The sequence below is a fragment of the Aedes albopictus genome, chromosome 2, assembly GCF_035046485.1.
Source record: "Aedes albopictus strain Foshan chromosome 2, AalbF5, whole genome shotgun sequence".
NCBI lineage: Eukaryota > Metazoa > Arthropoda > Insecta > Diptera > Culicidae > Aedes > Aedes albopictus.
In genome coordinates, this window is record NC_085137.1 from 201,304,173 (window position 1) to 201,331,414 (window position 27,242).

Below are 27,242 nucleotides of genomic sequence, written 5' to 3' on the forward strand. Positions count from 1 at the left end.
TAGCAAGAGTATAATAAAATATGTTATTTTGGCAAAACAACTGAGTAACAGAAAGAGTTATTTTTATGTTATTAACATAACATGTCATGTTATAAACTTGTCTGTCATAAGCGGCAAAATAACAAAAATCATAACAAAAAATGTTCCTGTAAGACAAGTTAAATAACACGTTTTGTTAGTTTCAATAACAACTTAATAATATCGAATTTAAAAAATATTCAATAACAAATTTTGGAATAAATAAGTTATTGAAAACAATCAGAAAACAAAATGAGTTATATCAAAATCAAAGTGGCCTCTATGCAATAAAAGCAATAAAAATAAAATGTCTAAAAATAATCAAGTTCTTTTTCTTGGTGACTTCTTCTTGTTGACTGGTTTCTTCATGGACATTTTTGTCCGAAATGTGTAGTTCATCCTGGAATTCCACCAGCTGATCCAAAACGTTATATGGCTAACACTCTGTTGCAATCATAGGCGCCAACTTAGGGGGGGGGGGGCAAGCATGGTTTTGCCCCCCCCACCCCCAATATTTGATGATTTTTCTATTTTCCCATACAAAAAATCAGAAAAACCAGGCTTTGCCCCCCCCAATAATTTGACCAAGTTGGCGCGTCTGGTTGCAATTTCTATATAGGTACATACTCGTACCCGACTGAAACTGAAAAAAAACAGGTATAGGGTCTGGGACCATTTGGGCAGGAGCACCTATTTTGGGCACTTGCTACTATAACTCAGTCAATGTCAAATCGACTGACTTGAATTTTGGAATGTGGCTAGATACTGTGCGTATCTGATCGTGTCTCAAAAATCAAGTCAATAGGTGCTCCTGCCCAAATAGTCCCAGACCCTACTTATCAAAGTACTTATAACTGAACTTATGCTACAGTAAAACCTCCATGAGTAGATATTGAAGTAACCATTGACTCATGGAAATATCGAGTAGTAGAATAGGAGTCTTTTGGTGAGCATTTTCGAGGGACCATCATGATAACATAGAAATTACTTTTCACTATGGAAAAAAATACCTCCATGAGTCGATATCTAGTCAAGGAACATCGACTCATGGAGGTTTGACTGTAATTCAAAACATGTTATTGAAATGCAATGTAAAGAAAATATACCAATAGCACGATCATAACAAAATAAGATGGTCCATCAAAACATGTTATGGAACGGTAATACCTCAATAAGTTAATAATAACAAACCAAGATATAAAAACAGGTTTTAGGATTTCGTTGTTATAATTTTGATATTCTCCTCTGCTCGGGATAAAATGCTGTTACAATATTGTTGTTGAAGTTTTTATTTGAGAATTCTTTTTATTTCAAGCTATGACTGTTCTTTCGAAGTTATAGCTATTCCTTTGAAAACTATAAGTATTTTAATCTGAAATGTTTCCTTCTTTTAAATGTTGAATGTTCTTTCAAATTGAAGATCTTATAGCCATACCACAACGAAGTTCGTTTTTATTATAATTCATTTGGTATTGAATTCTTGCCCCAGACCTTGTCAAATGGCTAGCTTTCTGATAAGTGAGAATTCCCGAAAAGACATCGAGCTATTCGGCAAAAAATCATTCATGCCGAAAGTCATGAGGATGAATGCTAAATTGTTCTTGGCGATTTAAGATAAATTGAACTGTTTTAAGCACAACTGAACATTCGAATGTAATGGCTTTTTCATTACCAAGCTATAACATTTTAACAACACAGGCTGCTTTGAGCTACTTATATACTCGGTCACAATTTAGCAGTCATACTGCAAGTATTCTCCACTTCTTCTAATATTTGCCTTCTTTTTAAAATAGGCTGTTCTTTTGAATTTGCAGAGTCCAACTGTGTACTGTAGCTGACTTGGTCGACCAAACTGGAAATAGAGGCTATTTTTCGAGTTGGAATGTTATATTGTTTATTTGCAGACGAACTTCTAACTCCTTGAAAGATTTGTCCTTCTCTGAATAATAAGCTGTTCTTTCAAGTTAAGATTTACACAATTGACTGGTGGCCAAATTAGCAACTTGATCAGATATTTTCCTTTTTTTGGAATAGACTGTTCTTTCGAGGCTTGCGATCTATCATTTTTTCGGCCTAATGACCACTCGGTTAATATGCTGGGCTTACTATCCATTTATCTACCTATAACGGGGTAATGACCCATTCGGGGTAATGGCTTTTGGAATAAAGGCCTATTCGGGGTTATGGAGTTCGGGCCGTGGCATTAAGGGTAATTTGGTAGAGTTTCTTTTACAGAAATAGTGTTAACCTCACTAAGTTGTTTGGTGGCCAAACTATTCCTATCCTTCGGAGATTTTTCCTTCTTCTCTTCAAGGCTGTTCTTTCTGAGTTGTACTGCTGCATAATTTATTAGCGTTCGAACTACTTACTGTATATGAGTTTTTTTCTTCTTTCGATCATAGGATGTTGCTCTAAATTACATTTTTACAGGATTGAGTGATGGATTCCAAGTGTTCACCTAAGAATTTTCCCTTCTTTTAATAACAGGATGTTTTATATCGTGAACAAATTGCAAACTTTTTAATCAAAGTTTTTTTTCTAATGATATGTTGACTTGCCGAGGGCTGTTCTATAATCGATTCGATTTAATGACCATTCGGTCTACAAATAGAGTTTTTCTCTTCTTTAAATCATAAACAGTTCTATGCTTATCGAAAGAACAGCTTATGAATCAAAGAAGAGTAAATCTCTAGAGGGAATGCCAACAGCAAACACAAAAAATATCAAGCTGCAGTGATTAGTTTTATTCAGGTGTTTGTCCTGTGAATTCCTATCGCGGATCATTTCAGAGAAAATTTAATAAAATGTGTTTTTGAGGAATTCGACATTGAAAATATTTGTCTGAGCCGCAATACAAAATACTACATGTACTTTTTGCATTGAACAAAACAAACGAACTTTACTCACAAAATCATAATTTATGCAGAGTAATACACTATTCGGGTAAATGTCGCATTCGGGTAAATGTCGCGTTCGGGTAAATGTCGCATTCGGGTATTTGACATTCGGGTATATGTTACATTCGGGGAAATGGTTTTCGGGTAAATGTCTTTCGGGTAAATGGTTTTCGAATAAATGTTATAGAATCGTATTTGTAAGGTATGTCCTTCTGCTCGGGTTTTCTTGACACATTTTTCTAAATGTGGATCAAGGTATTTTCTGAATTTTTCCAGGTGAAAAATGTTTTTCTGTTTTACAAAAATAATTTACAAAAAAAAAAAATTCAAAAAATTGGTTTGCGGAGAAAATTTAAAATTGAAAATAAAAAAAGCAATTGAAAAGTTCAATACCGAAAAATGTGGAAATGAGTCCAGTTTTGCTTTAAGACAATTATTAAGACTCATCTATTATCAGCTCTGTTGAATAATTATTTTTTTGAAAAATAATGTGAGAAACTTCGTACACAAATATTATTAAAAAAATCTATCACAAACCGTTAGCATTGTGAAGAAAGCCTAAATTATTTGGAGGAACATATTTCAATTTTATCCTATTTGAGCGAAGAAGAAACTCAGCGCAATTACAGCCAGCCTTGTGTAGCCTATATTTACACAATTTTCCATTAGCAGACCATTCAATCGATCTAGTAATTTTGATATTGAATTTCATCTCACGCTAATGGCGAGCAAAAAAAGAAGGGGATGGGTTGCCCATAGCGTTCACCGAACGCAATTTGGTAGTCTTATTTTCTTTCGGCTGAACGTTTAATGAAGACGCGACCATGTAAGAGGCACCTAAGATGGAGTATGCAATTTTGAGGATTAGATGAACTCATTAGTGTGAAGTATTAATATATTCTTCGGGATGAGTAATGAACGGTCTCGAGTGTTTCACTTGGATTTTGGTTATTTTATTCAATAAGGTTTCAAGTAATAAACAGATTGAACGTGTATTTAGCTGAAAGATACTTATTATACCAATTTGTTTTATTAATACATTCTTGGGCAAGTCATTGGATGACCTTAAACATCTTTCTTATTTTATTTTACATAAGTTTATATTAAAAATAGGATGCAAATCTAAGCACCAAATTTGACATTGACATTCTTACACTTATAATAGCTGTTAAGACATACTCAAGGAAGAAGTTGGTATTTTCATATCTTACTATACCCACATAGTCATTTCTCCTTGACTAAAAAATATGTAGATCACAATTTACAATTTTGTGATACTTGAGCTTAAGTGCTTGCCAAAGTTCTAATTTCACCTTTTAATCACTTCACGTCCATTTATCTAGATTCTCCCACTCCACTCCATTATCCTAGAGTCCAATCCAAAAAGTGATTCAAACAACTTTTCTCGAAATGTTGAATATGTTTGATATTTTCAAATTCAATGTTTACTTGAACTTTTCGTCAAACAAAAAAAAAACATCTAATTGCCCTCTTTTCTATTTCCGCAGGCACCAACTCATCAATATCAACGCACAAGGACCCCCTGTTTCCCGAAGACTTATTCACGCTAGAACAACGTCGTAATGGTGCTGTTGTGTTACACATCCTTGGCGTAATCTATATGTTTGTCGCGCTGGCAATTGTATGCGACGAGTTCTTTGTGCCTTCTTTAGACGTGATCATTGAGAAACTGGGCATTACGGACGATGTGGCCGGTGCGACCTTCATGGCGGCCGGAGGCAGTGCCCCGGAACTGTTCACCAGCGTGATCGGCGTGTTCGTTTCGTTCGACGATGTCGGTATCGGTACAATTGTCGGTTCGGCCGTGTTCAACATCCTGTTCGTTATCGGTATGTGTGCGTTGTTCTCCAAAACCCTACTAACACTGACCTGGTGGCCGTTGTTTCGCGATTGTACGTTCTACAGTGTTAGTTTGCTTACGTTGATCTATTTTTTTCGTGATAACTCGATCGAGTGGTGGGAGGCGCTAGTGCTGTTCATAATCTATATCGCGTACGCAGTGTTTATGAAGTTTAACCAGACAGTGGAGAGATGTGTGAAGAAGATTATCTATAAAAATAAGGTGACCAGAGTTCGAAGCACTGATCAACTTATGCCTGCAGTAAGTAGTTGAGGATGCATGTAATTAGAGGACACGTTATTGTTTTTCGTTGTTTGTCTTTTTGGTTTGAAGTCATTCGAATCATCATCATCATCATCATCATCACAAGTTCTCACGCTCATTGCTCATCTCGTTTCATTTCCATAACGAATTGCTTCACAGATTCAATTAAATTAATTAAACCATTACCGGTTTTAATTTCACTGACACATGAACGGGCGGCAGGTGTTTCGCCTTCTAGCATCTGCATCTGCGTTGATGTGGCCAGGTGATAACGATGAAGATGGTGAAATCATTGAATCAACATTTGGGTGCTGTTGATGCAACACAGAATGGGAAAGGCATTAGGGTATTATAGAGTAAAAATGGAAATGTTGCCGCAATTTTGTTGGCAGCATTTCTAATTGATTTAATATATAATTCAAAATATAAATGTTATCAATACTGGTGGAACTATACGGTATAGTTGAACGTACAAGCTGGATGTATGCGAAATTACCTATTTTCAGATACTAGCAGGAATAGGAAAAGGAGGCAATAACCTCAAGTTTTTCAGAATAGGAGGAAATCAGTGAAGTACTAGATTGAAAGTAGTGAGCTGGATTTTTGTATGGTGAGATGATCGATTCTCCATTTCTGCAATGAAATGGTGCAAACAGCGTGGGTTATATGATTTCTTGCCTAATTTGATGCTGGTTGAGCAAAAGTTTGGGTAACTGTGTTGTTGTATTATTTATTTCTTGCAACTTCAACCACACAGTTACCCAAACTTTTGCTCAAACAGCATTAAATTAGGCAAGAAATCATATAACCCACGCTGTTTGCACCATTTCATTGCAGAAATGGAGAATCGATCATCTCACCATACAAAAATCCAGCTCACTACTTTCAATCTAGTACTTCACTGATTGTCTCCTATTGAAGTCCAGTGTCGTGATAACAAACAAAAGTTGTGTGCGTCAGAGTATAAGTTAACAATTATTGAAGTACGTTGTCAATTTGATAAAAGCCTTATAACTTCACAATATTGTCCCCCAGTAGGGTCTCCCCCAAGCAACACACATGTTATAATAAAGTTACGACAGCGCAAGTTTTGGTTGTATAGAAGTTTATTTTACGTAATCCTAACATTGTGTTGAAATAACGTAAAATAAACTTCTATACAACCAAAACTTGCGCTGTCGTAACTTTTATATAACATGTGTGTTACTTGGGCAGTTATTCTTGGGCAGTTAGCCTAGTGGTTAAGGCTATGGATCGCCAATCCGGAGACGGCGGGTTCTCGATTCCCGGGAAACTTTTCTCGACTCCCTGGGCATAATGTATCATTCTGACAGAATTACTACTCAAATAAGCTGAATCCGGAACCCCAAAATTTCAGCAAATCCCTGGATTTATTTTTTTCGCCAATGAGAAACATTATATTGCGGAGCTTTTTTTTTTTGAAAAACCTTGGAATGACAGAGACCAAAAAACGATAGTTGAAATTCTCCTGAAACTTTTAAACTATTATAAGGAATCTAGTCCACGAGAATTCTAGTTCGAGATGAAATTTTCGAAGCTATTTTATTATTTATTAGGAACTTTTTGAGATTTTTACGTATCTATAGTAGTACCCAAGAAATAATCTTCAAAAGAACTCCTAAGTAAAGAAAACTGAGAGCACATTTCTTAAGATTCTTATAGGAACTCCGACTTTTCTACATGCAATCAGTTTCTTACTGATAGAAATTTCTTAAAACAGGTTGCGCTGTAATCAAAGTGGAAACAAACACAAGGCAAAGCAAGAATTTTTAAACGCCGTTATCTCGAAATTGCCTTTTAAAAAGTGCCGTTATGGTGATCACGATAACTTAAAAACTAGTTGACCTACTTGCAAACTTTTGCTTTAAATAAATTGTTCTTATTTTAAATTTTGAGGTACTGAACGAAACCACTATAAAATCCATGTTGAACGAAAAAGTCATTTTAGGTGTAAAAAGTTTAAAGAACAGTTATTTATGTAACGAGTTGCAAAAAGTTGTTTTTTTCCAGCACGAGTCGTACAATTATTAAACGAGGCTTGCCGAGTTGGATAAATACGAAGTGCTGAAAAAATCAAGCTTTGCCACGAGTTCCATACGAAATTTTATGCAATGATTTTTTTAATTATAAAATTCATTTGAGTTGCATAATTTTTATAATGCAACTCGAATGAGTTGCATAATGAACATTATGCAACTTTATTTTTCATTATGCAACTCCCCAGCTACTCAGGAACCTAACATCCTGTATAACCCCTTATGGTCAAACTTTCACCCCATCTTACCCTATACAAACGGGGAGAGGTAGAGAGAAAGAGAGTGTGTCCGTTGTTGTCGTTGAGCACTACAACAAACGCTGCAGCTACTGTTGAACTGCTGTTGCCTGCGGTGGCTACCACCGGATGTGTCATTGTCATTAGAGGCGGAGATCTAATTTTCATTATTTAATAACATGGACGACGACCGACTTCACGGAAGCAGAAGTGTCATTACCTTTTGTGTGCTGGATGGGATGAAGGGTCAAACCGAAATTGAAATGAAATTGTCTTGTAATATGCAAACTTCATGAGCGACAGTTCTCGTTGAGTGAATGTGCACTGCGAACTTGCTTGACCCTTCAGGATCAGGAATTGATGTTGCAGACAACATCTGAGTTGAATTTTGAACATATGCTGTCAAAACAGTTAATCACAAAATACCTAAAATAATCTGTTTCGATACCTATACGGTAAATTGTTAATTAATACCCATTTCCCACAAAAGTGTGCAAATACTTGCGCTTACCTGATAGCACTGATTTAGAAACTGCTGAAATCTGAGCCCGACACGTGTTCTTTGTGTACACAGCTGTCAAACATTCCATAGTTTAAAAATTCTTTGTATTGCCTAAATATGTATCAGACAGAGCTGAACCCAAACACAACCCAGTCACCAGAAGTGATACGACTAATCCGTAAACTGCATCAGTTAGAATGAAAATTCTACATTATTGAAATCAACGCACTTAGGCATTTAAAACTCCCTCATAACGGATTACAATTCGAGCAATTCAAATGCTATGGAGTGACACCGCGAGAACTACCCACACACCATTGCGGCGCTAGTGGAAATTAATTTAATTATTCAAGCAATGTAAACCAAAATCCAATCATAGCATGTTACATAGTTGTCCTGTGAAACGGCTACCATTTATGACACGGATCGTGGCGTGATGGCTGCTGATGGGCTGCGGATTGGGCTCCGGTCGCACTGACTGTTTGTGTGCTCACCAAGCACCAGGTCTCTGTGCAAGGGGTAATGATAATGGCCCCAACGGGAACAACTGTTGTGAGTGCGGAGCTTACACATAGACTGTGCTGGGCAGCCAAGTTTCAGCAGCGCTGCACACACAAACGTGTCCTACCAAGCATCCTAGATATTAACACATTCACTGAAACGTTGTTGCGCGCTGCTGTATTTCCGCTTTTGTTTAGTTATTTTTCTATCAACAGAATCGCTGCTAGGCGCAGAATGCAGCTCGCGGATGCAACTTTTACTCGTAGTGTGAATGGTACACACAATGGATTGCATCTGAGTGGAACTTCAAAATGTAGAGCTACAGAATGCGCCAGAAAAAGAAGCGCTGGGTTTCAAATCAACAAACAATACTCAGTGTTCAACAACCAAGCGTCTCCATTTATTTTTCAACTGTATAACTTACTCAACAAGACTTCCGAATAATAAGCTATCAATATACTAACTCGATGGCACAAATGTCCCAAATGGAGGATAACGTACCTCTGGAGCCGGCCTTCTGATACCTGACCATTTTGCACGAACATATCGTGTCCGTGTGGCATTCGATACAGCCATGCTGATTACCCGTGCAGCAGGGACGCAAGTCCTGGGGCCCCCCGCTTGCGAGTCAGCCGCGTAGTCGCCGGCTAAAAATAGGACTACTAACCCCAATTCAAGCGACCCGTGCTGAGGAATGAGTGATCGAGGGGTGAAAAAGATGCTCGATCTTTAACGGAGCCTGTGGGGTACCTGGGCATTAGCCTGGTACACGGTTTATATGGGAAAATACAAAAAATGAAAAAAACTCATGCTCCTGTATACTTGAGTTCCACTTTGGTCCCATATCAACTGTGTAAAATTTCAGATCGATCAGAAAAACTATATTTTAGCGCCCGCCAATCTTAGTTTTTAATACGATTTACTATGGGGAAATTTTACTCCTGCAAAGAAAAATCACCAGGAGTCTCCTCTAGATCCCTAAAAATAAGTCGACGAATGATTTCTGTAGAAAACTTCACCAAGAATCAGACCTCCGAAGACAGCAAACCGATGCGACGTTCGTGGAAAAAGTTATAAGGCCTGAAAAAGTGCTTTTCCCCATACTAAATCGTATGAAAACTTAAAATGGCCGGCGCTAAAATATAGTTTCTCAGATCGATCTGAAATTTTGCACAGGTGATATGGGACCAAAATGGAACTCAAAAAGTGTACAGGAGTGAAATGTCTTTTTGTGTCCCACGCTACTGGGCATCCCCCACAGTAAGCTGTCCCTTAGGGGGCATCCATTTATTACGTCACGCTAAAAATGGGAATTTTCAACCCCCCCTCCCCTCCTTCGTACGGGTTTTTCCTATACTTAATACATTGCTTGTCACACTTTTCATCCCCCCCTCCCCTCTAAGCGTGACGTACTTTATGGATGCCCCCTTACCGCGTTAATGCAGGGTTTGGCGTGGTGGACATTCTTTCCCGTGCGACACGTGGGATGTAAACATGAAATCTAATAAAAATCAAAATCAAAACACAGGTGGAAGTAGTGGTGCGATCAACCCCTTCGCAAGAAGCGGGTTGATGAGATCTTCGACAAGGAGAAGTGAGGAGATAGGCGCTGGGAGTTGCGTACGCAGCTCAAGCGTGGGGGCTCCAGTCCACTTCCCAGCAAGCCAGCGGTTGAGGTTATGGACGGAGCGTGGTTGTTGAGGGCCGTCAACCAAGAATCCAACGGACGGCCCGCAATAAAGGTGGCTGAGCAGTAGCTTGGCAAAATCATCGACTTTGCGTCCACTAAGTCGAACATAAGCAAGGACCTGAAAACGGCCTTGCTTCGACTTAGGGTGTCGATCGACGATGCCAAGCAGGAGCACGCGGCACTCGCGTTGCTGACTGCTAAAGCAGCGGAGCCTGCAATTGAGAAAGTGCCAAAGTTTACCCAAACGGAGGCCTTCTCCTTCGCAGGAAGTCCGAACAAGGTGGAAGCGACTGCTCGCGACAAACGGAGCAATCAATCGCAGAAGCAGGCGAGGCAGCCGTCAGGCGAGGAGCTGTCTGGCGGTGCCCGCAAGGCCAAGCGAATCATTACCCCGAAAGTCGGTAATAATGCCGGAAAGTCGGACCCCAGCCAGGGTTCCCGGAAAGCTGGGAAGAGTGGGCCTGAAAAGGCTGACCCGTCTCGGAACGATGGGAACCGCTAGTGGGCCCTCAACAGCCACAGAGCAGGGCGATCCAAGGGGAGGACTCCCCTTGGACGAGCCGACATACGCAGTATTAGACGTACTCATACGGGCGAGATGATCCTGGAGCTGAAGCGCCAGAAGGAACACAAGGGCGCCGCCTATAAGAGGCTGGCAGAAGAAGTCCTTGGTGAGGGTGTGCAGGTGTGGGCTCTGACACATGAGGCGACTCTGAAGGTCAAGGACATTGACGAGATCACCGAAGTGGAAGAGCTCGTCACGGCACTGCGGCAACAGTGCGATGTGCAGGTGGCCGCCGCAGCCGTTAAGCTACGGAGAGGGCCAGCAGGGACACAGATAATTTTGGTTCAGCTACCGGTGGCGGATGTTAAAAAGTCCGTTAAAGTAGGAAGTATAAAGGTGGGCTGGTGTGTATGTCACCTGACATTCCACGAGCCACCAGAGGTTTGCTTCAGGTATCTGGAACCAGGACACAAGTCGTGGGACTGCAAAGGCCCTGATCGGCGCAAACTGTGTAGGCGATGCGGCGCTGAAGGTCTTCTTCTTCTTCTTCTTGGCGTAACGTCCTCACTGGGACAAAGCCTGCTTCTCAGCTTAGTGTTCTATGAGCACTTCCACAGTTATTAACTGAGAGCTTCCTCTGCCAATGACCATTTTGCATGTGTATATCGTGTGGCAGGCACGAAGATACTCATGCCCAAGGAAGTCAAGGAAATTTCCTTTACGAAAAGATCCTGGACCGACCGGGAATCGAACCCGTCACCCTCAGCATGGTCATGCTGAATACCCGTGCGTTTACCGCCTCGACTATATGGGCCCTGAAGGTCATAAGGCCCAAAGCTGCACGAGTCCGCCCATCTGCATGATCTGTACCGGGAAATCCTCGAAAAACAGACATCCGATGGCTGGTCCAGGGTACCCGGCCTTCAAGAAAGCCGCAGTGAACAACAAATCACAGTGCAGGTAACGCAGCTGAACCTGAACCACTATGATGCGGCTCAGCAACTGCTTTGTCAGGCGGTTTCTGAGTGGGAGACGGATATCGCAGGTGGATGACATCATACTTCGACGAAGAGGTATTTAGGGAAGCGCTCCGCCGTGAGCGAAACTTAATCGGTTTAGACGGCGACGAGCTGGTAGTGGTGCTCTCACGTGCGTGTGATGCGACCATGCCTAGGCGAGTCCCCCCTAGAAATGGGAGGCCACCGGCTTACTGGTGGACCGACGCGATTGCGGACCTGCGCCGCGCCTGCCTACGGGCTAGGCGGCGGATGCAGCGAGCACAATCAGAGGAAGAGCGAAACGAACGGCGGGTGGTGTTCGCCGCTGCAAAAGCCGCGCTCAAGACCGAGATAAGAGCAAGCAAAAAGGCCTGCTTTGAGGGTCTCTGTCAGAGTGCCAATACGAACCCGTGGGGTGACGCCTACAGGATCGTTATGGCCAAGACGAGAGGTGTGATGGCTCCTACAGAGCAATCTCCAGAGATGTTGGATAGGATCATTGGAGGACTTTTTCCGCGTCATGATCCTAGTCCTTGGCCTCCTTTCGTAGGACAGCCGGGAACTGGGGCTGGCGATGAGGAGAGCGTCACCGATGTGGAACTTGCGGGGATAGCTAAGTCCCTTAGCGTAGGTAAGGCCCCAGGTCCGGACGTAGTTCCGAACCTTGCCTTAAAAGTAGCTATTGTCGAGGCTCCCGAGATGTTCAGGTCTGCTATGCAGATATGCCTGGGCGGGGGAGTTGTTCCAGAAGCTTGGAAGAGGCAGAGCCTGGTACTATTGCCAAAGGCGGGGAAACCACCCGGAGACCCGTCGGCATATAGACCAATATGCTTGATTGACACGGCGGGGAAGGTGCTCGAAAAGATCATCCTCAATAGAATGTTGAGGTTCACTGAGGGCGTAAATGGTCTTTCGAGCAACCAGTATGGCTTCCGGAAGGGGAGGTCCACCGTAGACGCTATCTTGTCGGTTACAAAAACCGCCGGGAAAGCACTCGAGCCTAAGAGGAGGGGAATTCGCTTCTGCGGGGAAGTGACTCTTTGCCGAAGACAGTATCCTTCTAGGTGGTCCAGAGCACGAGATATACGACGTTCAGACTGAACTGGAAGCCCCTAAGAACACTAGCGCCACGCAGTGAGTGATTTTCGAACTAAATTGTTTTCTATGCGAAAGCTCTTAGTCTTCTGAGCAACTTTGCCGAAGACAGTATTCTGCTAGGGGGTCCAGAACACGAGATATACGACGTTCAGACTGAACTGGAAGATCCTAAGGACACTAGCGCCACGCAGTGAGTGATTCTTGAACTAAATTGTTTTCTATGTAAAAGCTTTTAGTCTTCTGAGTAACTTTGCCGAAGACAGTATCCTTCTAAAGTGGTCAAGATCACGAGATATACGACGTTCAGACTGAACTGGAAGCTCCTAAGAACACTAGCGCCACGCAGTGAGTGATTCTCGAACTAAATTGTTTTCTATGTAAAAGCTTTCAGTCTTCTGTGTAACTTTGCCGAAGACAGTATCCTTCTAAAGTGGTCAAGATCACGAGATATACGACGTTCAGACTGAACTGGAAGCTCCTAAGAACACTAGCGCCACGCAGTGAGTGATTTTCGAACTAAATTGTTTTCCATGCGAAAGATTCTAGTCTTCTGAGTGACTTTTCCGAAGACAGTATTCTTCTAGGTGGTCCAGAACGCGAGACATACGACGTTCAGATTGAATTGGAAGCTCCTAAGAACACTAGCGCAGTGAATGATTCTTGAACTAAATTGTTTCCTATGTGAAAGCTTTTAGTCTTCTGAGTAACTTTGCCGAAGACAGTATCCTTCTAGGTGGTCAAGAACGCGAGATAAACGACATTCAGATTGAACTGGAAGCTCCTAAGAACATTTTCGGACTAAATTGTTTTCTATCTCTTAGTCTTCTGAGCAACTTTGCCGAAGACAGTATCCTTCAAGGTGGTCCAGAACGCGAGATATACGACGTTCAGACTGAACTGGAAGCACTAGCGCCACGCAGTGAGTAATTCTCGAACTAATTTGTTTTCTATGCGAAAGCTTTAAGTGTTCTGAGCAGCTTTGCCGAAGACAATATCCTTCTAAGTTGTCCATAACGCGAGATATTCCACAACTACTGGCAAAATGTAGTGATATCCCACATGTCTGACATGGTGCCCTGTGTAGCAGATTCCCGGTGGCCAATGTTTCCGGAACCACTATTTCAACATATCAACACATTCTTGACGAAATTATCTATCAAATAAGACTTTGATCATTTGAATTGGTGAAAAAATCATCATTCTATAAGAGTTTGATTTTCTGGGTCATAATGACCCCAATTCATAACTTTTTTTTTAATGCCCGATGAAGGTTAAAAGCGTATTGTATACGCTTTCAGTTGAGTGATACAAACCTTTAACACTTCAACTGTTGATCCGCCGAGAGGCCGAGGGGGTTTCAGGGGGATTTTTGAGGCATTTCAGGAAGTTCCAGAGCATTTTGGTGGGATTCAGAGACGTTACGGAGGCATTTTCGAGGGTTCTGGAGCCTCTCAGGTGCGTTACATGTTTTCTAAGGCGGTCATTCGGGGATTTCAGAGGAATTTCAGGAAGTTTCGAAGGCGTTTTCGGGGGTCTCGGTGCGTTACATGGGGTCGAGGGGGTTTTAGGGGAGTTTTGGAGTCCTTTCAGGGAGTTTCAGAGCTTTTTTGTGGGTTTCAGAGGGTTTACGGAGGCGTTTTTGACGGTTTCGGAGTATCTCAGGTGCGTTACATGGTTCTAGTGTAGCTGTATCAGGCATTTCAGGAAGTTTCAGAGGATTTTCAGAGACCCCATCACAATATATTTTGAAATGCCCCTGAAATGCCTTATGATTTAAGTGTGTTCTTGAAACCCCCTTATACGGTCCTGACCTAAAATGCCTCGATACTCGATACTTCTCTAGTCCCATTGAAACTCCTTTGAAATCATCAAACTCAATTTGAAATGCCTCTGAAACCCCTTTGGACGCCTTTAATAGGCTCCAATCCGCTGAAACGCACCTGAAAACCTTTAAAGCGCTCCTGAAATGCTATCAAACGCCCCTTAAACCTTTAGGAACTCCCCTGAACGCGCTTTAAAGGCTCATGATCCTCTGAATTGCCCTCAAAGCCCCTTGAAATGTCCCTGAAACCCCCTTACATTATTGAAACGCTGCTGAACTCCCCGTAACCCAATTACAACGCCAAAAAACTTGCAGGACGTCCTTAAAAAGCTCTTGAAAACCCTTGAAACAACCCCGTGGAACGCCCTTGAAGCCCCTTGGAAACGCTTTTATTGGCTATCTGGGAACTTTCTGGAAACCCCTTAGCCTCATATCAAATTCCCAGGAGCAAGACCTGTTCTCGCGGATTAGATTTCCTCAAACCCAAACTCAATTTATCCAAAAATTTCCCTCTTTTAATGCACATTTATTCACCCCCAGCCATGTGCATAAAGAGATTCCATTGTACTAATTGAAAAACGAGTCCAATCGACCCACCTTCTTGTACCGGTCGGATGGTATCAGAAGACCGGCTGTAGAGGCACGTTATCCTCCATTTGGGACATTTGTGCCTTCGCCATACAGCCTATTTAATCATTCGTCGGATGGCTCTCGGGAATTATTTCAATCGAGTTGCTATTCGACAGTCTGATGACGTGTCGCGTTAACCGTAGTCTTCCGTAGGTTTTCGCGGTGTGGACGATGGTTGTTTCCCTCACCAGCTGATGCAGCTCGTGGTTCATTCGTCTTCTCCAAGTTCCGTCTCTCATCTGCACTCCGGAGTAGATGGTACGCAACACCTTTCGTCCGAAAACTCCAAAGGCGCGTTGGCCCTCTCCACGTGTAGCCTATGTCTCATTCCCATAGAGGGCTACCGGTCTAATCAGCGTTTTGTAGATGCTCAACTTCGTGTGACGGTGAACTTTGTTCGATCGTAGAGTTCTGCGGAGTCAGAGGTAAGCTCGATTTCCTGCCACAATGCGTCTCTGAATTTCTCTGCTGGTGTCGTTGTAGGCAAACACCACAGTGCAGTGGGCGGACACATAGTAGTACACGAATTCTTCAACCGCCTCGATTTCTTCACCGTCGATAGAGATTCAGGGTTGGTGGCGCGTTAAATCCTCCCTGTAGCTCTTTACCATCAAGTACTTTGTCTTCTACACATACGATTCGGATGTACGTTTCCGCCATCGTCTCGAACTGTTCAATCATCATGTAAATCAAATGAGATAAGAGAACTCTGGAAGCCGGGGCCCGTGGCATAATGGCTACACGTTCACTTCATAAGTGGATGGTCATGGGGTCGATCCCAGCCCCGGCTCTTCCCCCGAGAGCGGCTGACACCTGACTCCTTCTGAACATATGCTCTACCGGACCCGGAAACTTGGATATCGGCTAACGGAAACTCTTAATGGACCCCCATTCGAACTGGAAAAGGAACAACTGCCACACATCAACAGCCTCGTGCTCATCATTCTACCATGGACAGGGTAGAAATGTGACAGCAGCGCAAAGGCAACCTTTAGCAGAATTAGAATAGAATACATTTAGGCGCTGTACAAAGTGTAAGTGCAGCAGCCAATTGAAATCGTTCACGCAGTGCCGTAGTGGACAAAAGAGCTGTAAATTAGGTTAAGTGCCTAAAAAAGATAACTGAAAGAAGCGTGCTTGGTAGTTTTTTTTTTTTATAGAAACTGAATCGAATTTGTGAGGGCTTAAATTGGTTGAAAAAAATGTCATAGTGGTTGAGTATTCCGACATAAAAGGGCTTTGCAAATTTCATGCTGTATCACCCTGTAGCTGCTGGGCGCGAATCAGTAGCCGGAGGCCACCTTTTTCATGTCGGTTTGATCGCGGTACCGTCGGTTTGTTAGTGCGTCGTCTACCCGTGAGCAGCCGGGAAGTTTTAGTGTGCAAGAACGTTTGAAGAATATGTTTGAGTTTGGATTCCTCTGGTGAAATAATGAAAAGTGCAAGATCTTATTGAAAAAATTACAAAACTTATGAAGAAATGTTTTAGCGCCTCAAAAGATATGATTGATTTCTTTGGGTTTGGCTGGCGCTTCTATATCGTGATACTCGAGCTGTAACAGTTTTGGCTGACGAAAATCAGTTTCCCCCTGCGGTGATGCTGCACAATTTGTTTTCCTATTGGCTTTCACATATTACGCCAAAGCAAGTGTCATTCATAATGTGAACTAGATGAAAAGTTCGCGTGTTTTGAATAAAGAAAACCTTGTATTCAAATAAGTTAAGTTTGAAAGTGAACGCAAACGGAATATGGTCTGTCGATGACAAATTGTGTGAGTTGTAGTTACTTTTTGAATGTTTCTATAGTGACAGCAGTGTCGCAGCGGATTCCTGATTGAACGAATTCTAGGATCGACGTTGTATTACGAAGCTGCTCAATAAATGGGTGAGACCTTTCCAATTTACATTATATATCATCCAATATGACACATTTACATATATTTTAACCATATTAACCTTATACAATCTGGAGCGTTTGGTACGGTATGTCCACGCATCCTTCCTCCCCTGTAGATTTGAGAATTACTTCGACGAAAGAACAACCGTTCAAAACTCGAGGTACTTCAAAGAATCATCTTTGCGGCAAATACAACGCAGTAGGCCTGGCCGCTTTGACGCTTGTGTCATATCTTTGATATGCTGCAAGCCTCAATATTGACAAGAAAAGTAATCGGGCATGATCTAACCCGATTACTTTCCAGGATGCTTTCTCGTACTGGCTGCGTTTGTATTAGATTAGAAGATTAGAGTATCACCCTGTAGCTGCTGGGCGCATCCAGGAAAGTGTGATATATGTTGTCGCTCGCCCCTGTGCTGTTCCAATCCGTTGTTGCAATGCCAGAGACCCACATTTTATTGCAATTTTATAATAAAAATAACTGCTTCCTTGCGAGCGAGCGCGCGTGAAGCAGCACACGGGATTATGACTGTCTTTCCACTTTGTTCCCATTATCTGGCTGTTTGTGTGCATTGTGCAAACAATGTGAGCACTACCACTAGTACCCACCTACTTCCCCGCCGGGGTTTGGCCATCCACCACAAGGTCTTATCCCGTGAAGCGAACGTTTCCTTCCGAACGCATCGCCCCATGGTGTAGCGAAAAAAAAGACGATTTCCCCACGTCGTCGTGTCGGGTTCGTTAGCGATTTGTCATCCATTTATGGGACAATAATCGACGGCACAATTAAAATGGCGTCTCTTCCGTAGTTTGCACTTTGCACAATAAGGTCAGCGAGTTGCGATGAGTTTGTACGGTCGGAGGTGATCTGGAGTGGACAAATATATTAACTTAATTAAATTGGACACTTGCTTATAGGTTATTGTGCATAAATTAGTACAAAAGCTGTCTGTTCGGTCTGGTTTCATTAGGGCCTTGTTTGAGTTGCAGCTATGAACATCACTCTGCAGTGTCGACGGTCTGAGATAGTGGACTATTTGTGTGGTAACCTCCCACCTTGTCGGAACGGGAAGTGATGGCATTCGTTTGTGGCCTCTAACACAGCAGTGTTCATAATAATCTCTTCTGAATTACACGCGACAGGCACAGATTTCAGATTTAGAGAACATTTTATGCATAATTAAATAACGCACTGCCAAAAGTTAATACCAAAAGGAATAATGCACCAGACTAGTAATATGTACTAGTGGTAGTGGATTCGATACCTACCAAGTATTCTCATAAATTTGGGTATGCACTTCATAAGTATGAGCTTAAAAAGTCTCAAATTTGTGAGCAAGATTTGACAATCAGAAGTTGAGTTCCAATTCCAGGGTTACTGTTGTTGAAGTCGGAACAAAATTTGATCTCCTCAACCCTAGCTTGTTTCAATTCATTCAAGATTACTTTTTCTACTAATAGTTAGACTTGTTTTCCCATTGAGTGAGTTTTTATGTTTCATTAATTTTACGACTCTTTTAGTCTTTGTTGAACATCTAATATGGCTTTTGCATTAACTGTCCTACGTTTCGTTGTGTAAACACGTTGAAGGTAAACAACTTCTGTGTTTCACCACACTGAAACGAAGGACAGTAGATGAAAAAGACGTTTTAGCTTTTTAGACTAAAAGTGCCATAAAATTAGCGAAATACTCGTCAATTTCAATCGTAAACAGTCAGTCAAGCTTTCAAAAAAAAAATTTTTTTTTTTTTGAAAGTATTAATATTTTTTATATAGTTTTTTTCCGAGGCTTTAAAACATCCCAATTAACAATTACTCTTTTTACAAGCACCTTTACGACGAATTAATTCAGCATGGTGCTGAATAACATTTGGATAATTTTCAGGCACAACCTTTGTTCGGGTTTTGTTCACACAAATTTGGAGAAACAATAAAGCATAGTGTTGTGTACCAACTGAACTGTTTGTTGTTTAAAACATTTTACAAACTGATAGTAAAGCTATTATTCAGCTACTGCAAAAATGATTTAAAAAAAAAATGCAAAATTTTTCAATTTCTACGAGAGTTTCGGATTGACACTTTATGCTGTGAACAACTATTGTGAAATAATAACTACAAATACATTTACCTAAATCAAGATTCGAACTCGAGACCCATCGATTGCCAGCCGCTTGCCTTCCTATCTGCGCCATCCTACAGATGATGAATTGACGCGCTCAAATCAAAACATAAACTTCCCGTGGTTGTATAATGATTACACTTTGACTCCTATTCAGCAGTGGTGAATAATGTTCTGTTTATGGTTAACAACTGAAAAACACGTTAATTCAGCTGCTGTTCAGTAAAAAAAACACGTGTTTTTCATCATGTACACTGAGTCGAAGTATGATGAAACAAAAGCGCTTATTTGACTTGTGGAAAACATTTTGTACAGATACATGTTCTAATTTTTGCATGTACTTGACAAGAAGCAGAAAAAGGTCTTGTTAAACTATTTTGTAAAGAAATAATTGCAAGTCGAATAAAAATATTATTAAACGCTTGAAAAGTGTTTAAATTTATAATTGCTGATACCGATACGAAAGGTTGAACATTGGCTACTTTTTCAATTGAAAAAACATTTGTACAGTAATGTGTACAGCATAATTTTAATTCAGCTATCATTACTATTATAAAGAAACAATTCAGCATGCATGCTGGTTTGCGGCTTGCGATTGTTAGTTGGGATATTGATATTTAAAACATTAAAACTTATACGTTGATCGTTAGTGGCTCCATTTTTATTGACAGGAGTGTACTTGAAGCATTTCATCATACATAATTTTGCATATTGATTAATGCCACTCGATCAGAAAAGAGAATTTCAATAGCAATGCTGGAATTTATTCCCGTTTCATCAATAACAGTGTGACCTGATACCAGTGAAAGCATGTTAACGAAATAATCAGGACGATAAATAATCTTGGCCATAAAACTGCCAGTTATACCTCAACTACGTAGATCAATTTTAAAGATTTTTTGAACCTATCAAACACGGTCTCATCCTCAAAAGTCTAAGTTTTTGCAAGGACTAACGATAACAAAATTCTAATGGGAAAATTACAAACAAAATGTGCATGAAACGAGCTCACCAATTGTGAGTCAGCATACCCATGCTTACCAACACTATTATATATTTTTTAAATTTTCAACGTGCAAATACTTTTACAGTGTCCATAATTCACCGTGAACACGCTTTGAAATCCATTTGCCACGTGCGCCCTCTCATCCCTCATCTCATATTGGTACCAGAGCCCGTTCAAGGTAATACCGACAATTAAAGCAATTAAAGTCAGCAACTGCTGCTGTACGCAACGATGCACCCGTGTTCTGCGGGCAGAAGTTTCGCACCGCGTGCTGTCCTGCTTTCCAATTGCTATGCTGCTTCAAATGACATCTCCAGTATAGCAATTTGTGCAATCTTACGGAGCAGTTTTTTCCTCCATTTCGATCTCTTGGTTGAGATTTTCCTACTGCGGAGATGATTGTGTCGTTTCGAGTCGTTACAGTCGTTGCTGGTCGTAAAAAAAGGTTTTCAAAGCATTCCGTTCCGTACCTAGAACTGGAGTAGAAAAGGAATCTAATTCGTATTTTTTTCTCGTAGTTGCTGCTTGGTTGTATGGCAAAATAATAGTTCCGTGAATTAATAAGCATTTGTTTATTAAAGGAAAAAACAAATTAAACATTCTTGGAAGGTCTGTTAAAAGAAAGGTGCTATGTGCAGGGTGAGGCGCTGCACTTAAACAATGCTGTTTTTGACGTTATCCTGCCAACATTTAAATCGATTTGTATTGAATTTGATAGAGTGCAAACTATACTAGCTTATTCCTAGGGATGCTAATATTTGAAATATAAGATGTTAATGAATAACACTAAAAATGTAGGCTTATTCTATGCTGTTCGCTGATGATCACATGAATGACGAAGTTTTATTTGCTGATAATGTTTTCCCACTTTTCTTCATTGATCTAGGGTGTAATTGATAATTACTAACCCTGCCAGTGCTCGCACATTGGGCCTGATCACGGAATTTGCATGGACAAACTGTATTTGGCCTTATTGTCACGGTCGCCATGTAGTAAGTTAAAGGCCCAACTCATTAAAACACTCCTGATTTTGAATGTGATCTGCTCATTACTATACGTCAACGGTGCCAAGATTTGTTTACACATGACAATTCTATTGATTTCCCGATGCAAATTAGCAGCTTCCGGTTTCACGTGCTTGCAATTAAGGTTGAAGGATTCGTCATTGATATAATCGTCATCATTGAAAATTTGGAAGCAGTTTTTTCGTTCAAAACTGATATTTTCGCAGTGAAAATGTATTCACTGTATTGCAGATAGAGAATGTAGTGCAGTGAATGCATTTTCAATGCAAACATTTGAGTTTTGAGCGAGAAAACTGCTTTTGAATTTTCAATGATGATGATTATGTCAATGACGAATCCTTCAACCTTAAGGTTTTCTAAAGATTTGGTTATGAACTATGCTTTTCTAAGAAGATTGAGAAAAACATGGAGGTGCTTGGTTGTTGATACCTATGATATGCATGTTGAGTGACATATTACCCAATGGCATTTGCGCCACTTCAGTTCTACGAGTCAACTTCTAAAATCGCTTAAAATCGAGTGAAATACATTATTTTTGAGAATGTTTCCAGTGTAAATATCGTTTAGTTGCCTAATAAGACCGTTATCATCAGAAACAAGGGAAGTTTAAAAAACGACATCATAACAACCCCTCCCCCCGACCCAGTGGCGTAGCCAGAAGTTGGCTCTGGGAGGGGTTTTCAACGGTCAATGATACCTTTTTTGAATTGACACTTAAATTTTGTAAACAGTAATGAGTAATAATTTATTGAAAATAGCGGCACATATTTTTTCGTCACAGATCACTTTATACTGAAAATTTGTTCAACAAATTCTGGCTCAGGGGGGGGGGGGGGTGTTCTAGGCTTGTCTCTGTCTCTACCCGCAATCATGTACTTCGTCTTGGTTGAGTTTATCGTCAAGTCTATCCCCGCTGTCTCCTTCTTCAGAAATGCATGTCTTCCACTGCCTTACGATTGATGCCGATGAGATCAATACCGTCCACAAAGCCGAGTAGCATGTACAGCCATATGATGTCTGCACTTCTTCTGCACGAAAGATCTCCTAATCGCTCTTTCGAGTACGATGATAAATTACAAATTCGAAAGACCATCCACCTCCGTCCAAGCTCAAACACGAGGTAGACACTGCACATTCATATCTCCGATAACTATTTTGACTTCTTGATTTGTGTTCTCTTCGTAGGCCTTATCAAGGTCCTCATAGTTAAAACTCATCATTTCAATCATCGGACTTATCGTTCGTTGGCTCTTAAATGCTGATTAGGCTGTACTTTGAGAATTTGGCTCGATGCGTTTATGTTCCAAGATCCGACTTTCCAATCGTTGTCCTTAACTCGTTGGCTGATCTGTAGCCGTTGAATCAATCCATTTTCTCTACTTTTGCTTTTCTTTGTGATTGAAGATTATTAGGTATCTTATTGGGGCTGGGTTGTCTACATCGCGCTGAAGGGGCTGCCTTCTTAGGTATAGCTGATGTGATACATCATTTCGTACTCTACTGCTGAATGCCAGCACATACGTTGTTTCAACGGTTGAGGGCAATTTGACTGAATGCCATTTGACCGAAAGGATCATTTGGCAAAATATCGTTGAGCCGAATGATGAACTTAAGTGATCATGCCACTGTTCTTCACATTCGGCCAAATGGCCAGACACAGTTTGAACCGAACCTCCTTGGTAAACGTTCAGGATGTACCTTCTCAATCTAGTTGAAGTCAGAAGGACAACAGTACCCAGATTTCATTATTAACTAAGCACACAGCTCTTAGCTAGCGATCTTTTTCATCCACTGACCTGTGCTGTAACTTTTTGAAAAATGCATCAGAAATTCGCAAATTTTTACTGTTGGTAACTAGTTGTTCATACAATATAGGGAAGTGAAACCATCTCGGCAGGGGTCCTATTTTGGGCACTTTTCTGCTATAAGTCAGCCATTTCTGAACCAATTGACACAATTTTTGGAACGCGATGAGATACGTATAGTATCTAGCCGTGTAAAAAAATGTCAAGTCAATTGGTTTGGAATAGACTGAGTTGTAGCGAAGACTGCCCAAAATACCGGCAGCTGCCCAAGTGGTTCACTACCCTATTTTGAGCTCAATTTGATTATTCTTCATGAAGTTAGAGCGATTCATGTAAAATGCTTATTTATCTGTGAGCTAAGTAAAACTGTTATATCTTCGGATATATTCAGCCGTATGAAAAGAAACATTGAGCATTCACAGCATTCATGCCTTACAACTTGCACTTTGAAAAACTTTTGTCTCAACATTGTTGACAAGAAAATTAGTGATAATTACGGCCGGGTCTCAGTTGCTCAAAGCTGTTTATTTTTTAACGTAGAACTTTAACGAAATCCTACGAAAGCGAAGAAAGAGGTTGGAATGGTGCAAGAAACTGCAGTATCCTTTTCAAAATAATCCTTAGAAAGTTGCAAAAGAAAGAACCTCTATTCAGTTCAATATAAAAAAAAACAAACTAGCACACCATCGCTTACCACACTCCACCAGTTAAACTGCTCCAATCACTGCAATTAGGTAAAACTACGTTGCAAATATCTACAGCAACATATAGTCGGAAGCTATGCTAATGCAGAGCGACTGGACTGGAATGAAAACTCGAAAAAGAATAAAGAATTCCGAGAGGAAGTAGCCTGCCGAGGAAATTTTTCACATCATTAATTCCATTTCTAATTAGAATATTTCCATGGTCTCTGGATGGTGTAGCAAGCCGCCGGCTGCTGGTAGCTTACAGCAGCAGTAACGGAAATACGATTTCTCCTGCTCGGTGACTCGATGACGTACTTTCATTTAAGGATCCAAATTAAACGAAAATTTTCTGTGAGCGGTCAAAAAGTTGAGTCAGCATCAGTGATCGACTTGCTCGTTCCACCCGCTGCGCTCTTCGTAGCCGTCGTTTTCATGTGCTTGAGTGCGGTGAAATATAAGCTTCAGACCATAAATGTGCTTTAATGGTATTAGGGAACTCTGGTTGTCGAAATATTTATGTCGTAATTTGATTATGGGTGAATATAATGTGACATAAATTGATACTGTTTACTTTTTATGCAAATATCTGCTAGGTCTTTAATGTTTAACTCCAGTCGATTCGAGGGCATCCTCAGCCAAAGTGATAAACGCACGGATATTCAAAAAGATCATGCTGAGGATGTCTGGGTTCGATTCCCGGGCGGTCTGCGAGAATCAGGCTCTGTTTCAGTGAGGAAGTGGAAGAAGAAGAAGAAGTTGCTAGAGAAGTGGACCTGGTGTGGTGGTTAAAGCACGTGACTATCACGCCATGGACCTGGGATCGAATCCCACTCCCGACAAACACAAATGTGAGTTCTTCCTTCGGAAGGGAAGTAAAGCATGGGTCCCGAGATTGAACTAGCCTATGCACAATGGTCGGAAAAAGATAAAGTTCGGCCAAAACTCTTTTTATGTGTTTTATCGAAGTTATAGGTTGTCTAGATATGTTATATAGTATTTTTAGTGTTTAAAAAGGGGTATTCAAAAATTACGTAACTTCAATAATTTCAAAAACGGTAAAAATCGGTAAACCCCACATTTTTTGCGTTTTTTGTTAGAAAATCAATTTGAATTTAATTAAATGATCATCTTTCGATCAAATCCAATCAAGTGTGTTCAAAACGTGTAAAAAATGTGGGAAGATAAATTTTATTTCAGTCAAAAATGGAAAATTAACGTAAAATATATGAAAAAACATGACTTTTTTAAATAGCTCTAATTTAAAAAACTGCAAATTTCTGCAAAATATTTAAACGTTTTTATGCAGCCCTAAGCATGATGTTTAAGATGTACTATTCGAAATTGCGGCGACACGTGACGACACGAACCGTTTTTTAACTTAAAAATTGCCAAAATTCCTAAGGGACAATATATGAAAAATTGAAAAGTTTTGTGACATATTAATTTTACACCATACGTGTTTTCAAGCAGTCCAATAACAAGCTTTCATATGCTGGATAACAAAAAACATATATTCCATTCTCAAAATATTATTATTTTACTTTTTTCGAATAATTCATTTTTCAATTTTATGACTTAGGTCACTTTGGCAGTGAAAATGTCATTGAAATACAAAAGCTGGTATGCTTTTAATTAAGAATCATAAAACTACAATACATTATCTTTGTTATAAGGTGAATTAAAGTTTAAAAATATCAATTTCGCTTTTTGTGAGTTTTGGCCGCCCCTTTGTATGGAGCCCGACCAATGTGCTATGGCTAAAAATCTCGTTAACACAGATAAAAAACGAAGTGGCTTGAATTAGCTCATACAATCAAATCATGCTTCGAATTTTAACTTTTCTCAAATCGCGATAAGAAAGCAGCGTTCTTGTGGCAGTTTTAAGATAATACAAGAGTGAGTTAAGCGAGCGTAAATTTTTGCCACTGAATCCAACGATTCAATTTGATAGAACTTCTTTTGGATTTTAAAGCCGATTTCACTAGTCGCTACAATTTGATTCCATCCTATTTCATTTGAATAAATGCACACGGAACAAATTCGAATTCTCAGCATTTTTTCCTCTACAATCATCTTGTCGATCTCCAGATAAATACGATACCGAAGCTCCCACCCGAAATCCATGTTATTTGCCGAGCTATGTAATATTCACTAATGCATATTGAAGTGAGCACCATGAACTTTCAAGATATCAAGGATGCTCTTGGTTCAATTCCCCTCGGTATGGCACACACATGCCATAACCCCATCCCCTCACTACTCGAAGAGCACCAGAAAAGACCGAGAAGCGAAACAAACAAAAATCGGAGTAAAGCTTTTTCCACGGCCCATAACCCACACCGGCGATGGATGCTACCTAACCTACCTACCAGAAAATCTGGCTGAGCGTGGTGTGCTTTTCATCCTCGCGTATCCTCCTAGCACTACACTACTGACTGGCATTGCACACCACTAGCATAGTCTAGGAATTTCTCCCGGTCGTCGTTGCGAACCATGCTCGAATAGCCATCCATTCTCTGGAGCAGGAGCAAAAAAGAGAACACACCACTACGCATGTGCCGGAAAAATATTATCAATCGATACTGTTGTTGTTTCTTTCTCTCTCTGACGCCCGCTACGCCATGGGTTTCCCTCTCTTTTTTCGACATGAAGTACATCCGGTGCCGTTTCCAAAAAAACGTACGTGGTTCTGGGGGCTCTCGGTACCTACACATTTCCGCGGAGGGCAGAATTATCGGATAGTACGATGATCTGGCTGTACTATCAATGCAACGTACGTATATTCAATTCAATTAAAAGCATACGTTTTTCAGAATTTGTTCTGAAAAGATACACTTTGAAGTGATCAATGAAAAATTAATATTTATAGTATAGTATAGCACAAAATAATGCTGGAAAAGGAGCTTTTCTTTACTTAAAATGCTGCTATGCACTAATAGCGAGTGTCTACAAAGCTGGAAAACCTGGAATCATAAGACAATTTTATTTCACCTGAAAAACACCTGAAATTCTCTGGTAATTCTATATAGGATATAAAAGTAGGGAATTTTCGTTGGTAAAGCAAAGCAAAGATAACCGTACACATCGTGATGCTACTCCATGATTGACCAGAACAATCGAAGTTGCACAATGTATAGTGCTTGGGACTAGCTACACACTCTCAATGTGCATAATTCGAGAGTTCAATATTTGAAAGTCAATAACGGCGTCGGCAACGTCCTTACGGTCATCGGGAAAGGGAAGGTATGTTAGTTCGACAAACGTTGTTACTAGAAACCGTGGAATCCACAGCATTCTCACAGTTGTCTCGGGAAGGAGTATTTGTTAGTTGTGCAGGGTAAGGTGTGGATCTTGGAGCCACCTTTGGTAGGTTATATGATCCACTAGTTTATAAAAATACATTTCGCGGTCTTCATCACGATTATGAATAGTAAGGGTAATGCAAATACGTCAATGGTTGCTCAATATTAAACGCGTCAGCGCATTGATCGTTTACTTAACCGTGAAAACCAACCTACCCACGAACATAATCGCGCGCTTCTGATTCCACATTTAACACTTATGTCTTCATCACTCTTGCCTGAAAAGTCTCGAGCAATTCTGATTTCGCATTCAACACTATAGC

The 27,242-nt window shown here is 40.7% G+C and overlaps 1 protein-coding gene across 5 annotated transcripts in view; it reads left to right on the forward strand.

Annotated features, from left to right (window-relative positions):
• LOC109400338 (sodium/potassium/calcium exchanger Nckx30C) overlaps positions 1-27,242 on the forward strand; it is a 297,046-nt gene that overhangs the window by 47,677 nt on the left and 222,127 nt on the right. For 4 of the 5 annotated variants that reach the window (XR_009997612.1, XM_062850998.1, XM_062850999.1 and 1 more), the window contains exon 2: positions 4,424-5,037. Coding sequence is in view for 4 of the 5 variants with exons in the window: in XM_062850998.1 (XP_062706982.1) it covers positions 4,424-5,037 (614 nt within the window). In the remaining variant the exon portion in view is untranslated. The remainder of the gene's footprint in view (positions 1-4,423; positions 5,038-27,242) is intronic. The other variant, XM_062851002.1, reaches the window with a different exon arrangement.